Below are 22,457 nucleotides of genomic sequence, written 5' to 3'. Positions count from 1 at the left end.
TTTTCATTTAAAGATGTAAAAGTAATTAAGCTATGTAGCCTATTGTATAATTTTTTTTTTACTAGATAAAAAGATTAAAAACATATTGCAATAAATAATTACTCTGTTTAGCCTATGAATGGGCAATCCGATCCAGTCAGCGCTGTCATTAGAGTGTGATAGCCAAACTTAACCCTTGATTAACCAGCGGCACTATTTGCTATTTATCTTATTCCAATCCCATGCATTTTTACATGATTTGTTATTTGTTCTATTTTTTATATCTTTGCATTATATATGCAAATGTTTACTCATTAGAAATAATCTTATCTTGTTCATATAATTCAGTGTCACCTATCAACCTGTAAGTTTTGCTGCACACCAATGAAGATTCTCTTTACTAGAGGTATTGTGTCCTTAATAATGGCACCAGAATGCAACCAAAGCACATGATGGTAATAAGAAGATGGCTATAATTAATTGTAAATCATCCAAAATAAATGCCATGATCATTAGATTTTATAAAGGTGTTACTATATTGATTTTGTAAATGGTGATCAGCAACCAAATATTGATAATATGGAAGTTACTGCCTTTTGCCTTGGCATGACTCCACATTTTTTGAAGACAATACAAAGGCAGAGTGCAGTAACTTCAAAATAGGTGTGTGTGTGTGTGTGTGTGTGTGTGTGTGTGTGTGTGTGTGTGTGTGTGTGTGTGTGTGTGTGTGTGTGTACTTTGTTATGATTTTATTGAATGCATTGTTCTTGTATAGTCTTTTACTTTGGAAATTTAAGAGCAATAAACATATATTGCAATGTTAAGGAATTAGTTTTTTTCATTCAGATAATTAAATCAACATGTATAAATTGCTATTAGGCAATTAATGGGGAGATAATCGATAATCGAATCGTAACCGAATCGGACAGGAAAAATTAATCGTTAGATTAATCGATGTATTGAAAAAAATAATCGCTAGATTAATCGTTTAAAAAATAATCGTTTATCCCAGCCCTAATTACAATACAATTATGTCAGGCATGCATTACACCTGAGATGTGAAGGCTTTAAGTATATTGTTAGTATATTATAAATGAAAATCATATTTCAATTATAATTAATTAATTAATTAATAATAATAATATGTTACATTTATATAGGGCATTTCTGGGTACTCAAAGGAGAATCTCCAATAATAAATGACTGTAAATTGTTCATGAGAAAACTGCTTATCCATTAAGGTCAAATAGATTTAATACAGAGTTCAATTCTCTATTATACTGGATGGTTGGCAGCCATATCAAACCAGTTTTTACTCACTATTTAAAAAAGATAACAGAATATGAGGGAATACAATTATATTCATGAGAATCAAATGTATCTGAATTTAAGTAGAGCAACTGATATCCTTTTTAAAGTATATATATATATATATATATATATATATATATATATATATATATATATATATATATATATATATATATATATATATATATAATTAACACAATTGCACTGAGGGAAAAACATTAATGTTTTGATAAGTAAATGCTAAGTGAAGAGCTGGTGGGAATTTTCACATCATTTTAATGGTTTCAAAGGCTTCAAAAGCTTTGCATGCCATTAAAAAACAGTAAAATAAGGCACACTTCACATTACCGACATGTGCTCAAGCTGCTCATGCATATTTAAATAGAGATCTTCCACCATGTTTTGATCAACATATATGCAAATGGAACAAATTATTGGATGCAGCAAATGTAAAAAATGGTAGTTGCTACTTGTTAATGAAAATTAATATGATGTTACCAACACCAGGGTAAATTAAGCTGTCTGCAAAGAAACAAATATACATAACTACAATGAAAAGGTGATGGCTTTAGTCAACTGTCAAACATTTTTTTTATAAAAATAAAAAATAAAAAAAATTGACAAATATTCTAAACTGGTTTTTAAACTGATTCCGATCATTTAGTAATACTTTTGTAGTAGAAAATATCTGTAATATGTAAGTGGTACATTTTAAAACTACATTAAAACTAGGCCAAAGTTGATGCTATTTTTGAAAGCTACATCCTTTAACTCTGCCTCTACATTCTCAAGCAAAATAGCCACAAAAAAAAAAAAACAATGTGTGTATTCCGACACCTTTCTATCAGAACCAGCTTTAACTTCTTGAGCAATTAGAGCTAGAGTAGCTCGTCTGTTTGATCGGACTACACCTTCGCCGATGTCAGGCACACAAAATAGAAAATGCACGGAAAAACACACAACTATGCACAAATCAGTTCTATCATTGCTTATTAATAACTGCTTCGGGCTGAAAATAGCAAAAAAAGGAAACATTGTGTCCTGTGCCTGACACCCCATTGTGCTGGGTGTATGATAGGGCCCTATCAGTTGTATTATGCACCACTTTTTTTTACAGTATTTATGAATGTAATAATACAATTTGACTTAAAATCTGTTTGTTTGTTTGTGTGTGTGTGTGTCTCCTTGTCTTTATTATATCCCCATAAGGATTACATTGTGTAGACCAGTCAGTGGTACCCATTTTTCAAAAGGCTTATGAATCATACAAGATGAGGTTTTTTTTTTTGTTGAGAAAGTAAAAATGCAGAATGTTCCCTGTGGGTAGGGGCAGTGTAGGGGATAGAACGTTACGCCTATGGAGAGTCCCCACAAAGATAGTGAACCAGACGTGTGTGTGTGCCCTTGTTTATATTACATTGTGGGGACCAGGGCTGGACTGGGGCTAAAATTCGGCTCTGGCATACCCAGCACATCCGGCCCATGAGTTCCCCGTGAATCTTTTTGCTGGGGTTGGGGCCTTAAATTGGAGATAATGCAAAATTAAAAATAATGATAGATATTATCGAATTTTCTGCAAATGCAGATAAACTTAATATTGCTTTTTTTTTGTCACATATAAATGCCCTTGGCAGTAAACCACTGATGATTTTGAGCTAGGATGCAGTAAAGTAAATGTACTTCTTTTAAATGCTGTTATCATTCATTCACTCTCGTGTCGTTCCAAACCTGTATGACTTCTGTGAAACACAAAATAAGATGTTTTGAAGAATGTTGGCAATCAAGCCATTTTGGTTAAGCTACTATTTGAATATTGTATGAACAAAAAACAGACTCAAATTATTTTATTTATAAATTATTTTATTTATTTTATTATTTTATGCTACACAGAAATAAATTCATTTAGGTTTGGAATGACATTAGGGTGAGTAAATGATCACATTTTTGGGTTGAACAATCATATTTTTCAAGAGTTAACAGATCATTTAAGTAAGACACTGATATCTATCTTTCATGAGGCTATTACATTTCATTAAATCTATTAAAAAAAGTTAATACAACTTTTAAAGAGGAAAAAAAAGCTTTGTCCTTAATTCATGGGATCTAGACTTTAAAACAGTTTTATAGACTGTAGTTTAACTGTAGCCAGTTTCATTTAAATGTAAGATCATGGCCACAGGGTAAAAAACATAGACTGTAAAAACCTTGCTCCTCATTATATGGCTATATGCTTTCTAAAACAATATAAAACATATATAATAAACTATTATATTTGTAAGTTAAAAAAAAATGTAAACCTGTAGAAAATACGAAAACAGCCTCTATAAAATGATTTATATTTTGCAATATTAATTTAAGTAATATAGCAACATTTTTAATAAATGTTTCTTCCAAAACACCATATTTCTTCGCTGTTAGTAGCTGCAAGGTAACTTGTGGTTGTACTAAAGTGAAACGTTTGTGTGAATTGTCGTTTTCCACTTTACCTCGTCATACATGCTCGCGGGTGTTTTCAGCTGATTCAACACAGAACCTGTAATGTTCCCATATCACACGATTGTATAAAACTAAATTCGGAGTCAAAGTGCCGTATAGAGCAGCATTTAAACGCAGCGTACGTTCGTCGGCGGCTGCGCTGTGCGGATATTCGCCTTTTGCAGTTCCATGCGCTCAAATACTAGCCAAAATAAATAAATAAATAAATAGAAAAATAGCGCCTAATATGGAGGGGAGGTCTCTCGCTTCGGCTTGTCAATTCAGAAGACAAACCAAAGGGCCACTGTCGCTGCATGTTGTCAGTGGTAAAAAAATATATATATATTTTATTTTTTTAAAACACTACCGGCCCCAAAGTGCGTCGGCCCACCGGGAAAATGCCCGGTATGCCAGATTACCAGTCCAGCCCTGGTGGGGACCCATAAGGATAGTAAAACCTAAGATTACCTACATTGTGGGAACCAGCCAGCGGTCCCCACTTTTCAAAAGGTTTATAAATCATACATGATGAGTTTTTTGAGAAAGTAAAAATGCAGAACGTTTCCTGTGATGGGTAGGTTTAGGGGCAGGGGCAGGGGCAGTGTAGGGGGATAGAAAATACGGTTGGTACAGTATAAAAACCATTACGTCTATGGAGAATCCCCACAAAGATAGTGAACTAGACGTGTGTGTGTGTGTGTGTGTGTGTTAGCGATGTGTCGTTCATCTTTAATATGACTCGGGACTACCGAGTTGTCTAAGAGAGTGATTCTTTCATTCTGTGTTGACCGCACATGCGCATTACGCAAAATATGGGTTCAATCTTCTTTCAATCTTCCTATCAGTCCTATAGAGTCTAGATTAGCCTAGAAAACATTAGTTCTTTCGAGTTCGGGTTCGGCCGGTTTCGAGTCTTTCATTCTTCCTGTCAGTCCCATAGAGTCTATGCTGTCAGTAACGGAAACAGAAAAGATTAGTTCTTTCGAGTTCGGCTGGTTTTGAGTCTTTCGTTCTTCCATGCTGTCAGTAACTGAAAGAGAAATGACTAGTTTATCTTTCGGGTTTGAGTCGTTCTTTTATCAAGTGACTTGCCACCGTATTGAACATTAATTCACCTTTTTACTAGTTATTTTTTTGAATGTGATATTTAAGAGTCGGTTAATGCAAAGCTTTATCCATAATGGGGGAAACCACTTTGAGACTTGTTTACTGTGGATTATAATTTTTAGTTAATATCAGACATATGGGAAATATATTGAATATTCAAGTCTAACATCACAAATTCAAGTCAATTAGACTATTACTATTTTTTTAATCAGCTGTATTTTATTTTTCTCTATTGAGTTGTTTATTTTTTGTCCGTTGTGTTATTACTGGACAAAAATCAGTTTAAATAAAATCAAATTAAGTGTTATGTATTTTAGATTCATGCATATTTTTGAGTCATTCACTATGTTCTTGTCCATAAAAAATCACCTAAAAAAACCTTTGTAACATAGCTTATTACAACACTGTACACACTCTTGACTGGTTGTTTATTGTTTGTTTATTATTATTTTTGCCAACAAAGCTTTAAAACACATTAGATAACATTCCCAAAAGGAATTAAATCAAATTAACTAAAAATAAATACAAATTAAAAGGACACTATAAAGCCACAGAGCATAATAATCATAACTTAACTTAAATCACAATATAAAGCCTAAAAACAATATTGCACAACAAGCCATGTTTTTCAAATAAATAAACAAACAAATAAATCATTGTAAAACTAATCTTTTCTGTTTCCGTTACTGACAGCATAGACTCTATGGGACTGACAAGAAGAACGAAAGACTCGGAACCGGCCGAACCAGCTTTGGTTGCAGTACCCTATAGTTTATTTTTATTTAGTTTTACAAATGTAATCAACATTTTCATAAGTACTAGATGTGTTGGGCTATTTCACATCTCATTTTAATTATATTTTGCTGAAATGAACGAAGTGACTCGAACAAAGATTCGTTCATTTTGTTGAACGAGACTCAAGGATCCGAGTAAGTAAAATGATCCAAACTTCCCACTACTAGTGTGTGTGTGTGTGTCTGTGTGTGTTTTCTCAAATTCAATTCTGCTCTGGTGCAACTTACTGTAAGAGTCAGGTGTAACTTATGTTCCGCAAATTATATTTAATAGAAGAGCTGCTGCGTGACTGGAGTTAATAGAGGAAACCGCGAGTAAAGCAAACGATTATCAGTTTAAATGAAAGGTTGGGCTCAATATAGTGGTCCTTACAACTTACCAAATATTGAGTGATCCATGGAGAATATGACATGCAGACAGGAATTGTGTTTTCCTGAAATTTTTAGGAGCCTGATTTTGACTGATTTATAACATTTTTCGTATGAATCCTGCATGTATATGCGGATGGAACAGTGTATTGAAGCGTGTATGTAGTAATATACTTTATAATCACTAAAAGCTGTCACTCATTCAATAAACGCTATCTCGCAAAGCTATATTAATCAGTGAAGCTGGTATCCAACGAATCTCTTATTTTCACAATGTCTGCAACTTCAAGAGATGCGCGTGTGAAGTCATCTCCTGGACAAACACTCGAGCGGTGAGTGGATTCCAAGTACAACACCTGTGATTGGCAAACTGCGTTGTAGATATCTACAAGCATGTCTGTGATTGGCTACATTACTCACCGAGGCGAAAACACATTGGAAATGTAATCATTTGGTGAGTGCAAATACAGATACACACTGGATCTTTTGCTAGCTCTTTTTCGCTAACAATATGCTATAATTACGAATTCTTATGGAGGATTACAGATCCTAGACAAGCAGTTATGAGCAGCGTTTCCCTCTAAAAGCGGCAGTGGCTCAGTGGTTCATGTAGATTGTCTACAAACCGGAAGGTTGGTGGTTCCCCGGTTCCACCTGACCAAGTGTCGAGGTGTCCATGAGCAAGACACCTAACCCCAGCTGCTCCCAATGAGCTGGATGGCACCCTGCGTGGCTGACATCGCCGTCGGTGTGTGAATGGGTGAATGCGAGGCAAGATGTAAAGCGCTTTGGATGGCCATGGGTCTGTTAAAAGCGCTATATAAATGCAGTCCATTTACCATTTTTAAAAGCAGAAGCAGCAGCAGGTGGCAGTGGTTTAAGTGAGAAAATTGCACGCTATTATCAAGTCCATCTCAAGCTCAGAACAGCGATGTCCATGGGGTCAACACTCCCTCTACTCCAGTCTTTTTGCCACTCAGTAGGGCGTAATCGCAGTAGCTCCAGCTGACGGTGGCGTCACGTGCATTCCCAAAGTTCAGAAGGAACATGTTTAAATGATCTATCCAATCATCATGTCATTCCAACCAGCTGGCAGCAATCAGTAATCAACATCTCTACCCAATCAGCACAAGTGGAGGATTATATAAATACCCAGTCAATTCACCAATGTTTCTTCTGCTACCCCCCCTCTTCCTCACACTCACCTGGTTACTTTCCTGACCAGAGATACGGGGGAGTACTTTGGGTGCGGGCCAAATACCGAGCTTGGAGCCTTCGCCTCGGAAAGCAAGCCAAATACGCATATAGTTTTTTCTATCTGACTTATTTGTAAGTGTGAACTCGTTAAAATATAGTTATTAGAGCACAATTCAACATTACAACAAAGGACTGTGCAATTTATCTGTACAAATAAAACTGAGATCAGTTGACTTAAACTTAAGACTCGAAAGACTGGTGCAACAGTAAATATATTTACATTAACACCTAAAGAACCAAAGCATTATAATTGGGGGGAAAAACTACTGTGATTTGTAGAGTGCAATGAGTTGTAAGGCTTTGGAATCACATCAATCAGAAACGTATCTCTTCAGACTGACGAAAACACCAAATCTGAGATCAGTCAAATCTGCCAGTATTGCCACTCTTGACCAGTCATTTCTGCAGGGTAGGATGTCAGTAATGTCCTACTGCGGCAGTGCTCTTACCTGTGAGATGTTGAAGAATGATTTGAGGTCACTGATCAGTGCTGTAATGTCAGACTCATTCAGTTTGACCTGCGAGTTCACGCCACCTACAGAGATTCCCCCATACCTACACACACACACACACACACACACACACACACACACGCACACGCACACACACGCACACACACGCACACACACGCACACACACACACACTAGTTTTTAATGAAATTTCATTCTGAACATGTTCATTTTTAACATCCTCTGAAATGAGTGTGTGCCCTTACCGTATTTTGCCTGATTTCTGGTAGGTCTTGAGCAGGAAGTCGGTCATGTTTCGGGACGTGATGTTCTGAAGGGTGTCTGTTGTGTTCTGAGTTTTCTACAAAAAAAAAAAAAAAAACACACCAAATAAAACCATTACAAAACTCACATACACTGTAATATATTCAGTCGGAAAACATAAAATGTGCATCATCTATTGACAGCAGGGTTATTAGAGTTAACTAAAGCTAACAAACAACATTTTTACTTGAAAAAAAAAAAAAAAAACCTTCAATAGGTGTCATGAACTGGCATTTTGTTTTTGTATACTGTTGTCTGAGGTCAACTAATGACGTTTGTGTAGTTTTTACATTCAAAAAAACATCATAACTAATAAGTAATAGGCTATTTTCTACACTGGTTTTGAGGCTCTCTCCTGAACGCTGGATTTTGATGGGCGTGCCGCACTGGAGACTTAGACGTTAACGCTCACGGCTAGGATTGGATTTGCATATTTAATGAGCTTCAACTTCCTTGTCAGTTCACATGAGGAAGGGATTGTTTTGGAAGCGATAGAAACGCGGCTTTTGTGAGCGGGGCCATTTTGAGGGGGAAATATTTACATGGAACTTATTTTAGCCCTGGTCCATGTGGTCGAAACACACAGAGTACCACCCTAGTCCCTAGTTCCTGGATGAAATTTCCTGCAGTGGAAACATGGCTATAGTCACCATGTACAAACTGCATTTTTAAAGGCATAATATGTATTTTTTACCACTAGAGATCTCTTATTATTAACGCCTTGTAGCTAGGGGTGTAACGGTTCACAAAATTCACGGTTCGGTTCGATACGATACACTGGTGTCACGGTTCGGTTCGGTACGGTTCGGTATGTTTTAGATACAGCAAAAAGAAAAAATTGGCAGAAATTACCTTTTTTTATTATTATTTTATTAAAACTAACAAAGTATGATTTTTTGTTGTTGTATGATTTTACCCATCTTCTATGTAGTTACAGGAATAAGACATTAGCTCTTTACATTAGCGTGTGCGGTGCGTGTTGCGTTGCGTGTGCGTTGCAGGAGCCCCACACCCTGTAGTGCTTTCACACATATGCTGCGTTTGCAGTCCGCAACTGATCCGCTGTTGCATATCACAAACACAGCATTGATTCATTATTTTTTATTTAAATCCAAAAGTTTTTACTGAACATGCCTCGTCAGAATTCCAATTCTCTTTGTTTACTCTTTAATAGAAGTCCGGTTACGTAGCCTACTACATTTAAACAACATTTTATTAAATTCATTTATTCATATTTATATACTTTAGATTTAGCTCACACAAGTGGCACAACATTTAAACATAGTTTATAGCCTTAAATCACAAACATTTTAAATTAGAAACTTACAATAGTCTATTCAAAAACAGCCGACTCTTGTCTTTTCTTTCGTTTTTACACCCCTTTAAAAGAAATCCTGGAGGTCAAAAAGAACTTTGCTTTTCACCTCCAAGAAAGTACAAATGTGCTCTCCATTATGGCACATTTTTTTTAACCTAAATGCCAGGTAAGGTGTCGTTTTGTTGCTTTACTTGAGGAAAAAAAAAAGCCATGTGTTGACTTTGAAACAAGAGTAGCCTATATTTTAAATGAAATGCATCTGTGGTGAAATTACTAGATTTTCGCGTCAGTACATGTTTATTTTAATGCGAACAATGTTCAATCACTTTAATGCAGCAGCGCAGCGCAGCAAAAAATAGACTCGGTACGAAAACGATCCGTGCACTGCTGCAGACGCAACGCTCCTGGAACGGACTGACGGACAGCACCCGCGTGCAGTGTGAAAGCTGTCATCCGTTAACATGGGTACGGAAAAAAATACGCACCACACACGCACTGCAGACGGAGTATGTGTGAAACGGGCGTTAGGTCTCATATCCGCGGCTATTAATGGACCACTCGCCGCGGTGATGTCTTTTGCCATTTGAATAAGTTGGAAATGTCTGTCTAAATGCTGCGGGGATAGATTGTGGGATAGTTTGTGGGATAGTTTGTGGCTGTTTCTCCTTTTTATCGTCTTGTTGTCGGCGTAAAGACAACAAGATTGTCTTGTTGTCGGCTTTGATTGACATGACATGAATTATTCCCGCTGCTGTACCATCAGCAAATGCGACATACATTTGTTTTTTAATCCATCACTCTTGCCAACACCATCATAGCTTACCAAGAATCCAAAGTTCACCCAAACACCAGACCTGTTGGTTATTGGAGGATCTTCTATTTCTGGTTTGTTAAACGCAATAGCCATTTTGCCACGAGCATTCAGCGCGTAGCCTACTGAGTAAGCACCTGACTGAGCAGCCTAAAACATATTTGATGTTTTTTTTTTCTTTCACTTCGGCGGTGTCAGGGGCATTGGCTGTTATGTCGTTTTGGTTATTGGGCTACCTTGTTGAACGCATATTATTATATTTCACACACTTTTTTATTTTCCAAATCTAATTAATTAGTCCAAGAACCGTTCGGTACATAATGCGTACCGCGTACCGAACCGAAAGCCTCGTACCGAACGGTTCAATACGAATACGCGTATCGTTACACCCCTAATATATATAATATATATATATCAACATCATATACACACATAAACAAACACAGAAATATAACACTTTGTCTATTTTTATTTTGTGTAATGGCCATTATTTGTGTACGTGTTTTCCCCTTTTTGCGTTAATTGGTGCTGGTCACCTGTGTATAAATTCTTGCCTTGTGTTTTTAAGAGTCAGTTCTGTGAGAGAGCAGGTCTTAAAAATTAAATGATTGATTTTATTTCTCGAACTCCTTTTCATATTTTTAAGACCTTCTGTTGAAGCTGGTGGAGGAAACTTAAAAAATAAAATAAAACATTATGAACTGAAAAATATTAAGGATGCTGTTATTATAAAATTATTTGACAGCGTATTAACACCTAATTACATTTTAATGACAAATTAAACTTGTGCCACTGAAAAAATTTTATGACATTATAATGGCCTCAGTCAACATCAAAACCAACCACATAACAGTTTAAGGTTAACCCTATAAGCTAAGTAAGTTTCTTAAATTTGATAATCTGTTATGCCATGTTTATGACAGGTTATGTTGTCTTGGTAATGTCAAGTTGTCATGACAAAGACACTGACAGGTTATGATGTATTGGTTTATGTCAAGTTGTCATAAAGACAACTCCAAAATGTCATCATTGCATTAAAAATGACATAATTAAGCGAATGACACTTAATGACAGTTGTCATAAACATGCATAAAAACTCCTTCATATTCATGACACGTGTCATGTCATGATTATGAAGGTGTCATGTCAGTCTTATGCACACCCCTTCAAGTAAAGTGTTACCGTCATGGTAACAAGGATCTTTTATTGATTCGCCATTGCGACAACAGAATTCCCCATTGTGACAACTCAAACCTACTATAACTATAATTACGATAATGACAATCTCTATTTTCTGTTTCCACCTCTCAAGGCTAGGTAAACCCACACTGAGAGCCAGGGCTGCAGCGCCTATGTTTGCCTGTCATTGCGTCATATGACGCGTTCTCTGGGGAAAGGTGGGTTTTTGGAGCGTAGCTTAGAACAGGCACTTTTTTTCTTAATTTCTGCGCATGGGTGTTGTAAAACATATGTATTCTTATGTATATCTTTTTTAATTTACATTTTCATACAATATTCTGTATAAATTAAGTTATAAAATTACATTTTTAAGATGGCCTTTAAGAGAAAAAAGTGACGCCGAAAGGAACTGACTAAGTGTCAATATGTGAAGAGTTGGTATGAGACTGTGTTGAGAAAATCTGCATTGATAGACAGTTTTAGGTAATGGTGTAAATTCTCATAAAAGTCTAGATCCTGAATATAAGATAAACACATTTTTCAGATGTATTTCTAAGAAAGAACTATCCTGTCTTATATTCAGAACACTACGGTAGTAAAAATATAGTATTAGGGACCATTTCATGATACTGTTTGTCATTTTAGAGCTTGACAATCTAAGTCTTTAATTTAATTAGAATTTTCTCCAAAATTTCCACTAGTATTCAGTAAATAGACATAATTCTCATTTTGTATGAAATATCCCTTTAAAAGCAACAGCTGCACATTTTCATTCTTAACAGTGCATGAGATTGTTACATGTACACACAGATTCTTCCAGAAGGACACATCAAAACAATAAAACCACACACACCCTGTTTCTTCAATTCACTATCAGCTAATGACAATGACTCAGATCCACAAAAACTAGCCTAAATAAAAGAGCTCTGAAACACACAGGCACAGGGTTACACTGTTGGAGGCTTGTGATAATGAACATCTATTATGCTCTGATTCAAAGAGTGGGAACAGAACAATTCTAATAATGCTTTTTCTTTTAAATCAAAACTATGGTTTTGTGACTTTTAGTACATGTCTATCAAACCAAAATGATCCCCTTTTCCATAAACAAAAATAGTTGCAACAGAAGATGTTGAATGTGCACAGAGATATTGTGTTTCTTGCAAAACATGCTTTTATATAGTCAACAAATATTTAATATTTTGGTAGCGTTAGGATATTTTATTACATTACATCATTCTCATTGTATTATAGTAGTGGGTGGAGATAAATTATTTTGGCAGGATTTGCTTATTGCAGTTCTTTGATTGGTGGATATTTATTTTCTTTTATTTTTTTATACCAGGAATTGGCTAAAATAAGCTGAAATAAAGTATACCGATGGCTTTAACGAAATCATACTATACTATACATACTATATAAAGCATACTTTAACAAAAGCATACTACTGTATACCATGAATTAATAACCTTGGGGCTCATAGTACTGCTGTCTTTAAAGCTTTCTAAGTTATGTTTAAAAAACAAAGTCCTCCATGGAAAAAATAAAAGGGATTTTGGTGCTATATTATCAGACTAGCAATATCAAGCAGCAAATAGTAACATAAAAGCTACTGAATATTTAAAATAAAAGTTCAAGTCCTGCATCAAATCTCAATTAAAATTAAAACACAGGGACAAAAATTATCATCAAATCATTTAATGGAGCCTTTGTTCCCACCAATTAGATCAATTTTTCAGCCCTTGCAAATGACTAAAGCCTGCTAGATATCACATCATATCTTCATCATCTGTCATTTACTCCGCAAAGTTTAACTGGAGCTTTGCCAACAAATTTTCGAGTCAAATATTAGACAGAAGCTGGACTACCGTGTGGTAATGTGTGGTTAATGTTAATAAATGCATGATATTGTCAGAAATTAGCAAATTACATTTACATTATACAAAAGAATAATGCATTAGTGGATGGACTGTTTACTTAGCTAACTGCACATAATCCCACTTATTAGTATGTACCCATGACAATAAAAACACTACCTCATTTTGATACAAATTCTTTGTGGTACATTTGTCTTTTTGTTGTGAATTTTTTTTCCTGAATTTTAAGAATACCTTTTACAAACCCGATTCCAAAAAAAGTTGAAACACTGTACAAATTGTAAATAAAAAAGAAATGCAATAGTTTACAAATATTATAAACTTATATTTTATTCACAATAGAGTATAGATAACATATCAAATGTTGAAAGTGAGAAATTTTGAAATGTCATACCAAATATTGGCTAATTTTAGAGCTACACATTCCAAAAACTTTGGGACAGGTAGCAATAAGAGGCCAGAAAAGTTAAATGTACAAATAAGGAACAGCTGAAGGACCAATTTGCAACTTATTAGGTCAATTGGCAACATGCTTGGGAATAAAAGAGGCTCTCAGAGTGGCAATGGTTGCGTTTACATGTTTGTTCTTAAGCCGATTATGCCTAATAAGCCGACTATGAACATGTTCATGTAAACGCGATAACCCGTTTTCTTTTATTGGAGTAAGGTCATAAACGGCGTAAGCATAAACCGGTTGGAACAGGTCGTTTTTTGCCTCTTACCCCGATTTCGCGCTGCATGTAAACGCATTAACCTGCTTTCTGTCGGCTTATTGAAGTGTGCATGTATGAGAGGTGACAAAAACGCAAACTTAGAGCAGATTTAAACGCATCCAGACAGAGCGAGCTAGCGTTTTGCATGGAATAAGGACATATATCACAAACGCAGACTCTTTTAAGACCCCGAACATTGTAAAGATGTGTTCTTCTCTTCTCATGCAGCAGAAGTAGAAGAGGTTCAGTCAGAACGCTGCATCTGGAACTGCATGAGGGATAATATAAGCCATGAATCTCCCGTTGACACAGTGCACGCATTATTTAACATCACAACTGACGTAACATTTGTAAAACTCTGAGTCAGATACGGACATTATTATTTTTTACGTCACTACAAGTAAATAATCCAGTTTATTAATAAAGTCATGTAAACACGGTTTACTTGCATTGTCAGTTTACTGGTTTGCATGTAAACGGGGAAAACTGATTATTTCAATAAGCTTATTTTTTGGAGTTATCAGCTTACTGGTGTGCATGTAAATGCACCTAGTGTCTCCCAGAAGTCAAGATGGGCAGAGGATCACCAATTCCCCCAATGCTGTGGTGAAAAATAGTGAAGCAATATCAGAAAGGAGTTTCTCAAGAGAAAAAATTGCAAAGAGTTTAAAGTTAGCATCATCTACAGTGTACAATATCAACTAAAGATTCAGAGATTCTGGAACAATCTCTGTGCGTACGGGTCAAGCCGGAAAACCATACTGGATGCCCGTGATCTTTTTTTGTAAATATATTTTATTCCAAAGGCAAAAGCTGTTACTTGTACAGGAACTGTATTTTTACATTTTTTCCCTAACCCTCCCCAACCATCCCTAAACAAATTGCCTTACATAATGATTAAACAGTTACAAATGGTTAAATACAACAAAAAAATAAAATAAAAATAATAATAATAAAAAAAAATAATAATAATAATAATACAAATATATAAAAAAAGTAAATAAAATTAAAATAATTATAAATAGATAGTTGGATACCACAATCAAAAGGTGTAACAGTAGTGCATCATTGAGTTACATACACCATGCATATTTACACAGGTACCGAGCATCTAACACCATGAAACCAGCAAATAGAGATGTATGAAAAAGAGAGGTTTACAGTTTACATTTAAATATCGTTATTCCTCAGGAAGCACATTTATGGATGAGAAATATGATAGTAATTGTTGCCAGACATGAGAGAATTTATGAGAACCTCTAATTGAATATTTAATCTTTTCCAAGTGTAGGTATAACATCAAATCCTGAAGCCACTGAGATGCTTTAGGTGGCTTTACAGATTTCCAATGCAAAAGAATCCGTCTGCGAGCCAATAGGGATGCAAAGGCAAGAATGTTTAGTTGTCTTTGGGTCAGACTTGTTTCATCATCTGGAGCGCCAAAAATAGCAAATTCAGCACATGGCTTCAGTTGTGTTTCACATACTTTGGAAAGTGTGTCGAATATGGTTGACCAGTAGATAGTAAGTTGGGGGCATGTCCAGAACATATGAGTCAGATCTGCTTCTTCATTGTGACATCTTATACAGGTCTTGTCGAAAGAAGGATTGAATGAAGCAATCCGTGTTCTGCTTAGGTGAACGCGGTGCAGAACCTTGAACTGTATTAGATTCAATCGGGCACAAGAGGTGCTACCGTTCACTCTACTTAGGGCACTTCTCCAGAATTCCTCAGAGAATACTGTCCCAAGCTCTTTCTCCCAGCCACTTTTAATCTTGTCCGTTCCTACACTTTTCGAAGCCAAAAGAATTGTATATATTCTTGAGGTAAAACCTTGTAGGTGGGAGGGAACTTCAAGCAGAGAGTCTGCAGGAGATTTGGATGGTATGTATGGAAATGATGGGCTTTGGGCGTTCACAAAATGACGTATTTGAAAGTAACGAAAAAGGTCAGCTTGATTAAGATTGAACTTGGAACACAGGTCCTTAAAACTAGCAAAGATACCATCAATATAGAGATCACTAAACTGAGTAATGCCCTTATCTTGCCATTGCTTAAAGGCCGAGTCAAGTTTGGCAGGGACGAATTTATGGTTATTACATACTGGGCTTTGAGACAGAAGTGCTTGTCTTAACTGCAAGTGTTGGCGTAACTGAGTCCAAATTTTAAGAGTAGAATGAACAACCGGGTTCAATGTATATTGTGCTATTTTAATAGGTAGGCTAGATGTTATTAGGGCTTGTAAAGAGGTTGCTGTGCAGGATTTAGATTCTGTTTCACACCAATCATTAGTTCCTGATGAGTGCATCCAGTAGACTATTTTTTGGACTTGAGCCGCCCAATAATAATATAAAAAATTATGTAGAGCCAACCCACCATCACTCCTATTTTCCTGTAGGAACTCTTTCCGAATCCTAGGAGTTTTCCCATCCCATATAAAACTGGAAATAGATTTATCTAATCTATTGAAAAAAGCTTTGGATAAAAAGATGGGAAGGCACTGAAATAGATATAAGAATCTCGGAAGAACTGTCATTTTAACACAGTTCACCCTGCCAGCTAGGGTTAGATGAAGGATCCTCCATTTTTGGAAATCAGATTTGAGTTTAATCAAAAGAGGAGTAAAGTTATTTTCATATAGTCCTTTAAATGTGTGTACAATATTGATACCTAGATATTTAAACCCAGATCTTGCCAAGCGAAAGGGAAACACAGAATCAGGTATTTGCATAGCAAGTGTGTTAACAGGCATGCATTCACTTTTAGTAATATTCAATTTGTAGCCTGAGAAAGTCCCAAAATTGTGCATAATTTTGATAATATCATTTATACATGATAGGGGATCTGAACTGTAAAGCAGCAAGTCATCCGCATATAATGAGAGCTTATGTTCTACACCCCATCTGTTTATGCCATGAAATGAAGGTGTGGATTTTAATATCAGAGATAGTGGTTCGATTGCGATTGTAAACAGAAGGGGGCTAAGAGGGCATCCCTGTCGAGTACCCCTTGATAAAATAAAATTTTTAGATCTACATTTATTAGTAATCACTGAAGCGACGGGAGAAGTATAAAGGAGACTGATCCACTCTATAAATGCCCGTGATCTTTAGGCCCTTAGAAGGCACTGCATCACATACAGGTACTGTAATGGAAATCACAACATGGTTCAGGAATACTTCCAGAAAACATTGTTGGTGAACACAATCCACCATGCCATTCGCCGTTGCCGGTTAAAACACTATAGGTCAAAAAAGAAGCCATATCTAAACATGATCCAGAAGCGCAGGCGGTTTCTCTGGGCCAAGGCTCATTTAAAATGGGCTGTGACAAAGTGGAACGCTGTTCTGAGGACAGAAGAATCAAAATTTGAAATTCTTTGTGTAAAATTGGGATGCCATGTCATTCTGACTAAAGAGGACAAGGACAAACCAAGTTGTTATCAGCCCTCAGTTCAGAAGCCTGCATCTCTGATGGTTTGGGGTTGCATGAGTGTGTGTGGCATGGGCAGCTTACACATCTGGAAAGGCACCATCAATACTGAAAGGTATATCCAAGTTCTAGAACAACATATGCTCCCATCCAGACATCGTCTCTTTTAGGGAAGACCTTGCATTTTCCACCATGACAATGCTAGACCACATACTGCATCAATTACATCATGGCTGCGTAGAAGAAGGATCCGGGTACTGAAATGGCTACCCCTGCAGTTCAGATCTTTCACTCATAGAAAACATTTGGCGCATCATAAAGAGGAAGATGCGACAAAGAAGACCTAAGACAGTTGAGCGACTAGAAGCCTGTATTCGACAAGAATGGGACAACATCTCTATTCCTAAACTTGAGCAACTTGTCTCCTCAGTCCCCAGATGTTTGCAGACTGTTATAAAAAAGAGAGTATGCCACACAGTGGTAAACATAGCCTTGTCCCAACTTTTTTAAGCTGATGCATTATGCATTATGATGATGCCAAGAAATTTAAAATTAGCTTATTTTCCCCTTAAAATAAATGAAAAAAATGCTAATTTTTAACATTTGATATGTCTATCAAATATATATGTTTGATATAAACATAGATATATCTATGTTGTATTCTGAATAAAATACTGAAATTTTCAAATAATTGTATTCTGTTTTTATTCACAATTTGTACAGTGTCCCAACTTTTTGGGAATCAGGTTTGTATATTGTTAGACATATTTGAAGATAAATACTTACTGGACTAAAGCAATTTAGGTTTAATTTATTACTTAATCTAATATTACTTCTATCACAATGTTTAAGCAAATCTCCACGTTTCCTATGGGAGGATGTGTAAAGCTGAAGTGTTTTTATGAACGTTTTAAAATGTGACATTTAAAGAAATCTAGTATTTGACCATGTCTAACAAGTATTCAATTGTAAAACCTACAAATAAGTAAGCATTTATGATCTGCAATACTTTAAGCAACTTGACTATTATTTATTAAAGAGCCATACAGGCACTTCGTGGGTAATGGCATTACAAATGAAAATTATTATTTTTCAGGCCACAAAATTCTCAAGTCTAATTTGCCTCTTTGCACTGGAGTTCTCTATTTTAACCTTATTTACTACAATAATTGTAATATAAATATTAGAAGAAACATTTTAAGTGGTCATTAATGAACCATAATTATTGCACAAATAGTATTTAGTACCAAAAGATCAACCTGAAAAAAACATTCAATAAATATTACTAAACTAAAATATTAGTTTATTTAATTGAAAAATAATTGTACGGTTACATTTAACTATGATAGTAAGGAATATCTAAATACAATAAGAGCAAACAATATTGCATCTCCATCACTCTCCATTTTAAAAATGACACTGTAAATGCGGTTGATGTAATCATTTATGCACACTATGCTGTACTGTTTACCAAAAATTGCTGCAAATACCTGTATAGTGAAATGTTGTCTATTCAAATGTATTGACACAGGGGCGTGATCACATGTCAACGGCTCTGATTTTTTTTTTTTTTACAGTCTATGGTTATGACACACTAAATGCGCCAAAACGACATTTGTTTTTTGAATTTCGTATATAATTTCTTTTTATTTTTTATTTTTTTTATTATTTTTTTTTATGTAAAGCTTAGACTTTGTTTCATATCAAAAACAATTTGGATTTTCTTGCCCAAAGTGAGACGGTTAGTTGAGTTAGCCTAAACACGTGTGTCTCACTACAAATGTTTGAGAGTTGGAAACGCTGAAACTTACGGTCATATGCAACGCACCGTGTGTGTGTGTGTGTGTGTGAGTGAGTGAGTGAGTGAGTGAGTGAGTGAGTGAGTGAGTGAGTGAGTGAGTGAGTGAGTGAGTGAGTGAGTGAGTGAGTGAGTGAGTGAGTGAGTGAGTGAGTGAGTGAGTGAGTGAGTGAGTGAGTGAGTGAGTGAGTGAGTGAGTGAGTGAGTGAGTGAGTGAGTGAGAAAGAGATAGAGAGAGAGATGCGCGAGAGGCGGAGGGAGAGCTAAGGCAATGCAGCTGAACGAATATGCGAGCGTCTTTTAAATAGCATTAAAAAAAAAAATTTGAAGGAGGAAGCAATATGTGGCGGCCGGTGTTGATTCTGTGGCGGACCGCCTCAAATTAGTCTTTGTGTGGGAAACTCTGAGCTGCGATAGCTAATTGAGTCTTTATTGAAATGAGTCATGGCTTCGATTTTGTGGTGGATGACAAACACAGTTGTCTATATGAGTGAATTTATATGGGTAAAAAAGGGTTGTGGGTTTAATACTAAAAATCAAGCTAACTCAAACTCATTTCACAGACTCAAATAGCTAAATACACTAATGACCTGTCATCACCATGGAAACCAGTGTTTCATTAAGAAACTCATGCAAAGCATCAGCCTCTTCACTTATCAAGGACAAAAATATAAATAAAGTAAACTGATGAATGAATTACTGACTGTGTCTGATAGTTGATCAAAGGAACCACTTGTGCTCATTTCCTGATAGCGCTACAGCTGATGTCTCTACGACCGGACGGTAAATAATATAATCAATCAAAATGCTTTCATGGGGGCCGTTTGCAGTGAAATACAGTTTACAACAACATAAATTTCCTAGTAAGAGCTTAATGCAGACACAATGGATGTGGAAGGTGTTTGAAAAGGTCACTGGGCTAATGTGAAGTCATTTAGCAGTTTAGTGCAGTGATTTTCAGAGATACAGACGGACAAACGGACGTAATTAAGGGACACAATTTAGACATTAAATACTGAGAGAAAAAGATTTTCAGTAAAAAAAAAAAAGGCACATAAGAGAAATCACACAAACCTATGGGTCCAGAAGACTTGCAATACTTGCAATATAGTACAAATTTTCCTTGAATAGTAGGTCCTGGTTTAAAGTGGCCATATTATGCTATTTTGAAGTTTCCTTTAAAATTTCCTAAAAAAATCATTTTTATTTGTTTTGGAGGTCTCCTACAATAGGGTAATATGCATTCAAGAAACACTGTAATTGTTCACATGATATACATTGCAGCTTCACCTTTTTTTCTCAGTGCTTGAAAAGGTTCAATCAAGGATTTGATCTTTCTAAACCCCTCCTTACAGGATCTGAATCTGCCTTAATTGGTCAGATGGCCCAATCTATTAAAATTGATCTATCGCTTACAGTGAGCGCAGGAAGAAAGACTGGAACTGGATCTGGCAGTTCAGAGTGGCTTCATTCTTTTGGGAGTCAATAACTCCATTTACCTAAACCAGTGTGATAACCCGTCGATTGTATTCGACTGGTAGATCTTGATCACTGTCCCAGTAGCTCCCGATAAATAACCGAAAAATAAGAAACAACACATTATCAAGGCTCAAAATTGCTCCATATGCTCCCAAAATGTATTCTCTGAATTACCTCAAAATTCGCTTTGCACAAATTCGACCGGCCATAAACCGGAAACAGCCAGATTTGTGCTCTAAACAAACAATTAGCAACCGGACTGTTTTTAGTGTCATTTTGGCTTCTCTCTCTTCCGGACTTGAGCACAAACTGCATTGCAATCATTTCCCAAATGTCATTTGTGTGAAAATATTACAAAGTCTGTTAAGAGGGCATTAACATGGTCCAGAGATGGGACAGGAACGCTGAAGATGGACGCGAAGAGGAGAGTGTGACGACACGTGCAGCAGAGAAAATACCTGACGCAGTATCTGATGCATTCCAGATGAAACTGAACAAATATAACTGCATCTGGTTGTTGAAATCACAAATGTAAATTTTACTCCTCCCAACAAGGCTGATAAATAAATGTGTGAGAGCATTATAGGCTACACATCACTGCAGACGAGCAGCTGAATCTCTTCAGCAAACTGCCGCAAATTAAAGTTGCAGACGCATCATAATTAAAAGTAAAGAAATAATTTGATCTTACCAGTGCTAATACCCCCCCCCCCTCTCTCTCTCACTCTCCTATTGCAGCCTGTGACTTTGAAATTAGCTGTTCATCAATACAATGTAGCTCATATTTGTTGATTTAGATGATGCGAACTCCATGAAAATTCATATAGCGTGGGAATTATATCTGTTTTGCGGAGACACGTTTATGTGTCCAAATGTGAATGTACCATTCTGATAAATCAGATAAAAACACGAGTAGGCTAGACCAGGTAGAAGCAATCACTGATACTTGAAATATAGGAAGAACAATATAAATATTGAATTGGGGAGGGAGGTACATGAATGTATCTCTGAACGGAACTGTCTTCAGAATAGTTTCGATGGCATTTTTACAGCGGTACTCAAAGAAACGCTTCTTTTCCATAAGCACCACCTACTGCCAGAGAGTGAATTTGCATTTTTATTCAGTCCATCTGTTTTTGTTTTGTGCAGGTGTGTCTTAAGTAACAATTTCACAAAGCTAAAGTAGGGCTGTGGTGAAAAAAATCGATTCACCAATTCTGAATCGATTTTCATATTCATTTCTAAAGATCGATCCATAACTCAGAGGATCGATTTAATAATAGGCCTAGATTGAATTTTAATTTGCCACGTCATTGGATTCATGCATGCGCGCGAGGTGGAAGGACATTAACACAACGAACATGGCAGCTTTGAAAACTCCAGAAACGCCGCGGACAGAGAATACTGGCTGGCATTTTCAAAGAGAGCGCCGGGTTTTAAGAACGCCTAGAGCGCACCAAGGCGCTGAGCGAGTATTTCACAATCACGCGCTGAGCGATCAGCAAGTTTTACTGGTCACAGAGAGTTGAAGCATGTTCAACTTTGAGTAAAATGCAGCGCTCATTACTGTCACTTTTCACCCAGCCGTCCAATCACAGTGGAGGAGGGGCGGGACAAACACAACACAGACCAACTTCCACATTCTGCGTGTCGTCATCAGATGACAACAAGCGAAACAAAATGATTTAAAACAAATGCCAGAGCAAATACTTTACATTGTCTCTGCAATTTTATATAGAATCAATACAGGAACAAACTACCTGTGAAATTACAAAGACCTCCAC

The 22,457-nt window shown here is 36.2% G+C and overlaps 1 protein-coding gene across 1 annotated transcript in view; it reads right to left on the bottom strand.

Annotated features, from left to right (window-relative positions):
• The window catches only part of LOC137051932 (phospholipid-transporting ATPase ABCA1), a 365,555-nt gene that overhangs the window by 87,464 nt on the left and 255,634 nt on the right, over positions 1-22,457 (bottom strand). Inside the window, exons 33-34 of the mRNA XM_067428858.1 lie at positions 8,009-8,103; positions 7,742-7,847 (exon numbers count right to left, since the gene is read on the bottom strand). Coding sequence (XP_067284959.1) covers positions 7,742-7,847; positions 8,009-8,103 — 201 coding nt within the window. The remainder of the gene's footprint in view (positions 1-7,741; positions 7,848-8,008; positions 8,104-22,457) is intronic.

This window comes from Pseudorasbora parva, chromosome 1 (assembly GCF_024679245.1).
Source record: "Pseudorasbora parva isolate DD20220531a chromosome 1, ASM2467924v1, whole genome shotgun sequence".
Taxonomy (NCBI): Eukaryota; Metazoa; Chordata; class Actinopteri; order Cypriniformes; family Gobionidae; genus Pseudorasbora; species Pseudorasbora parva.
The sequence above is the reverse complement of the archived record's forward strand: the minus strand, read 5'-3'. Positions and strand labels throughout refer to the sequence as shown.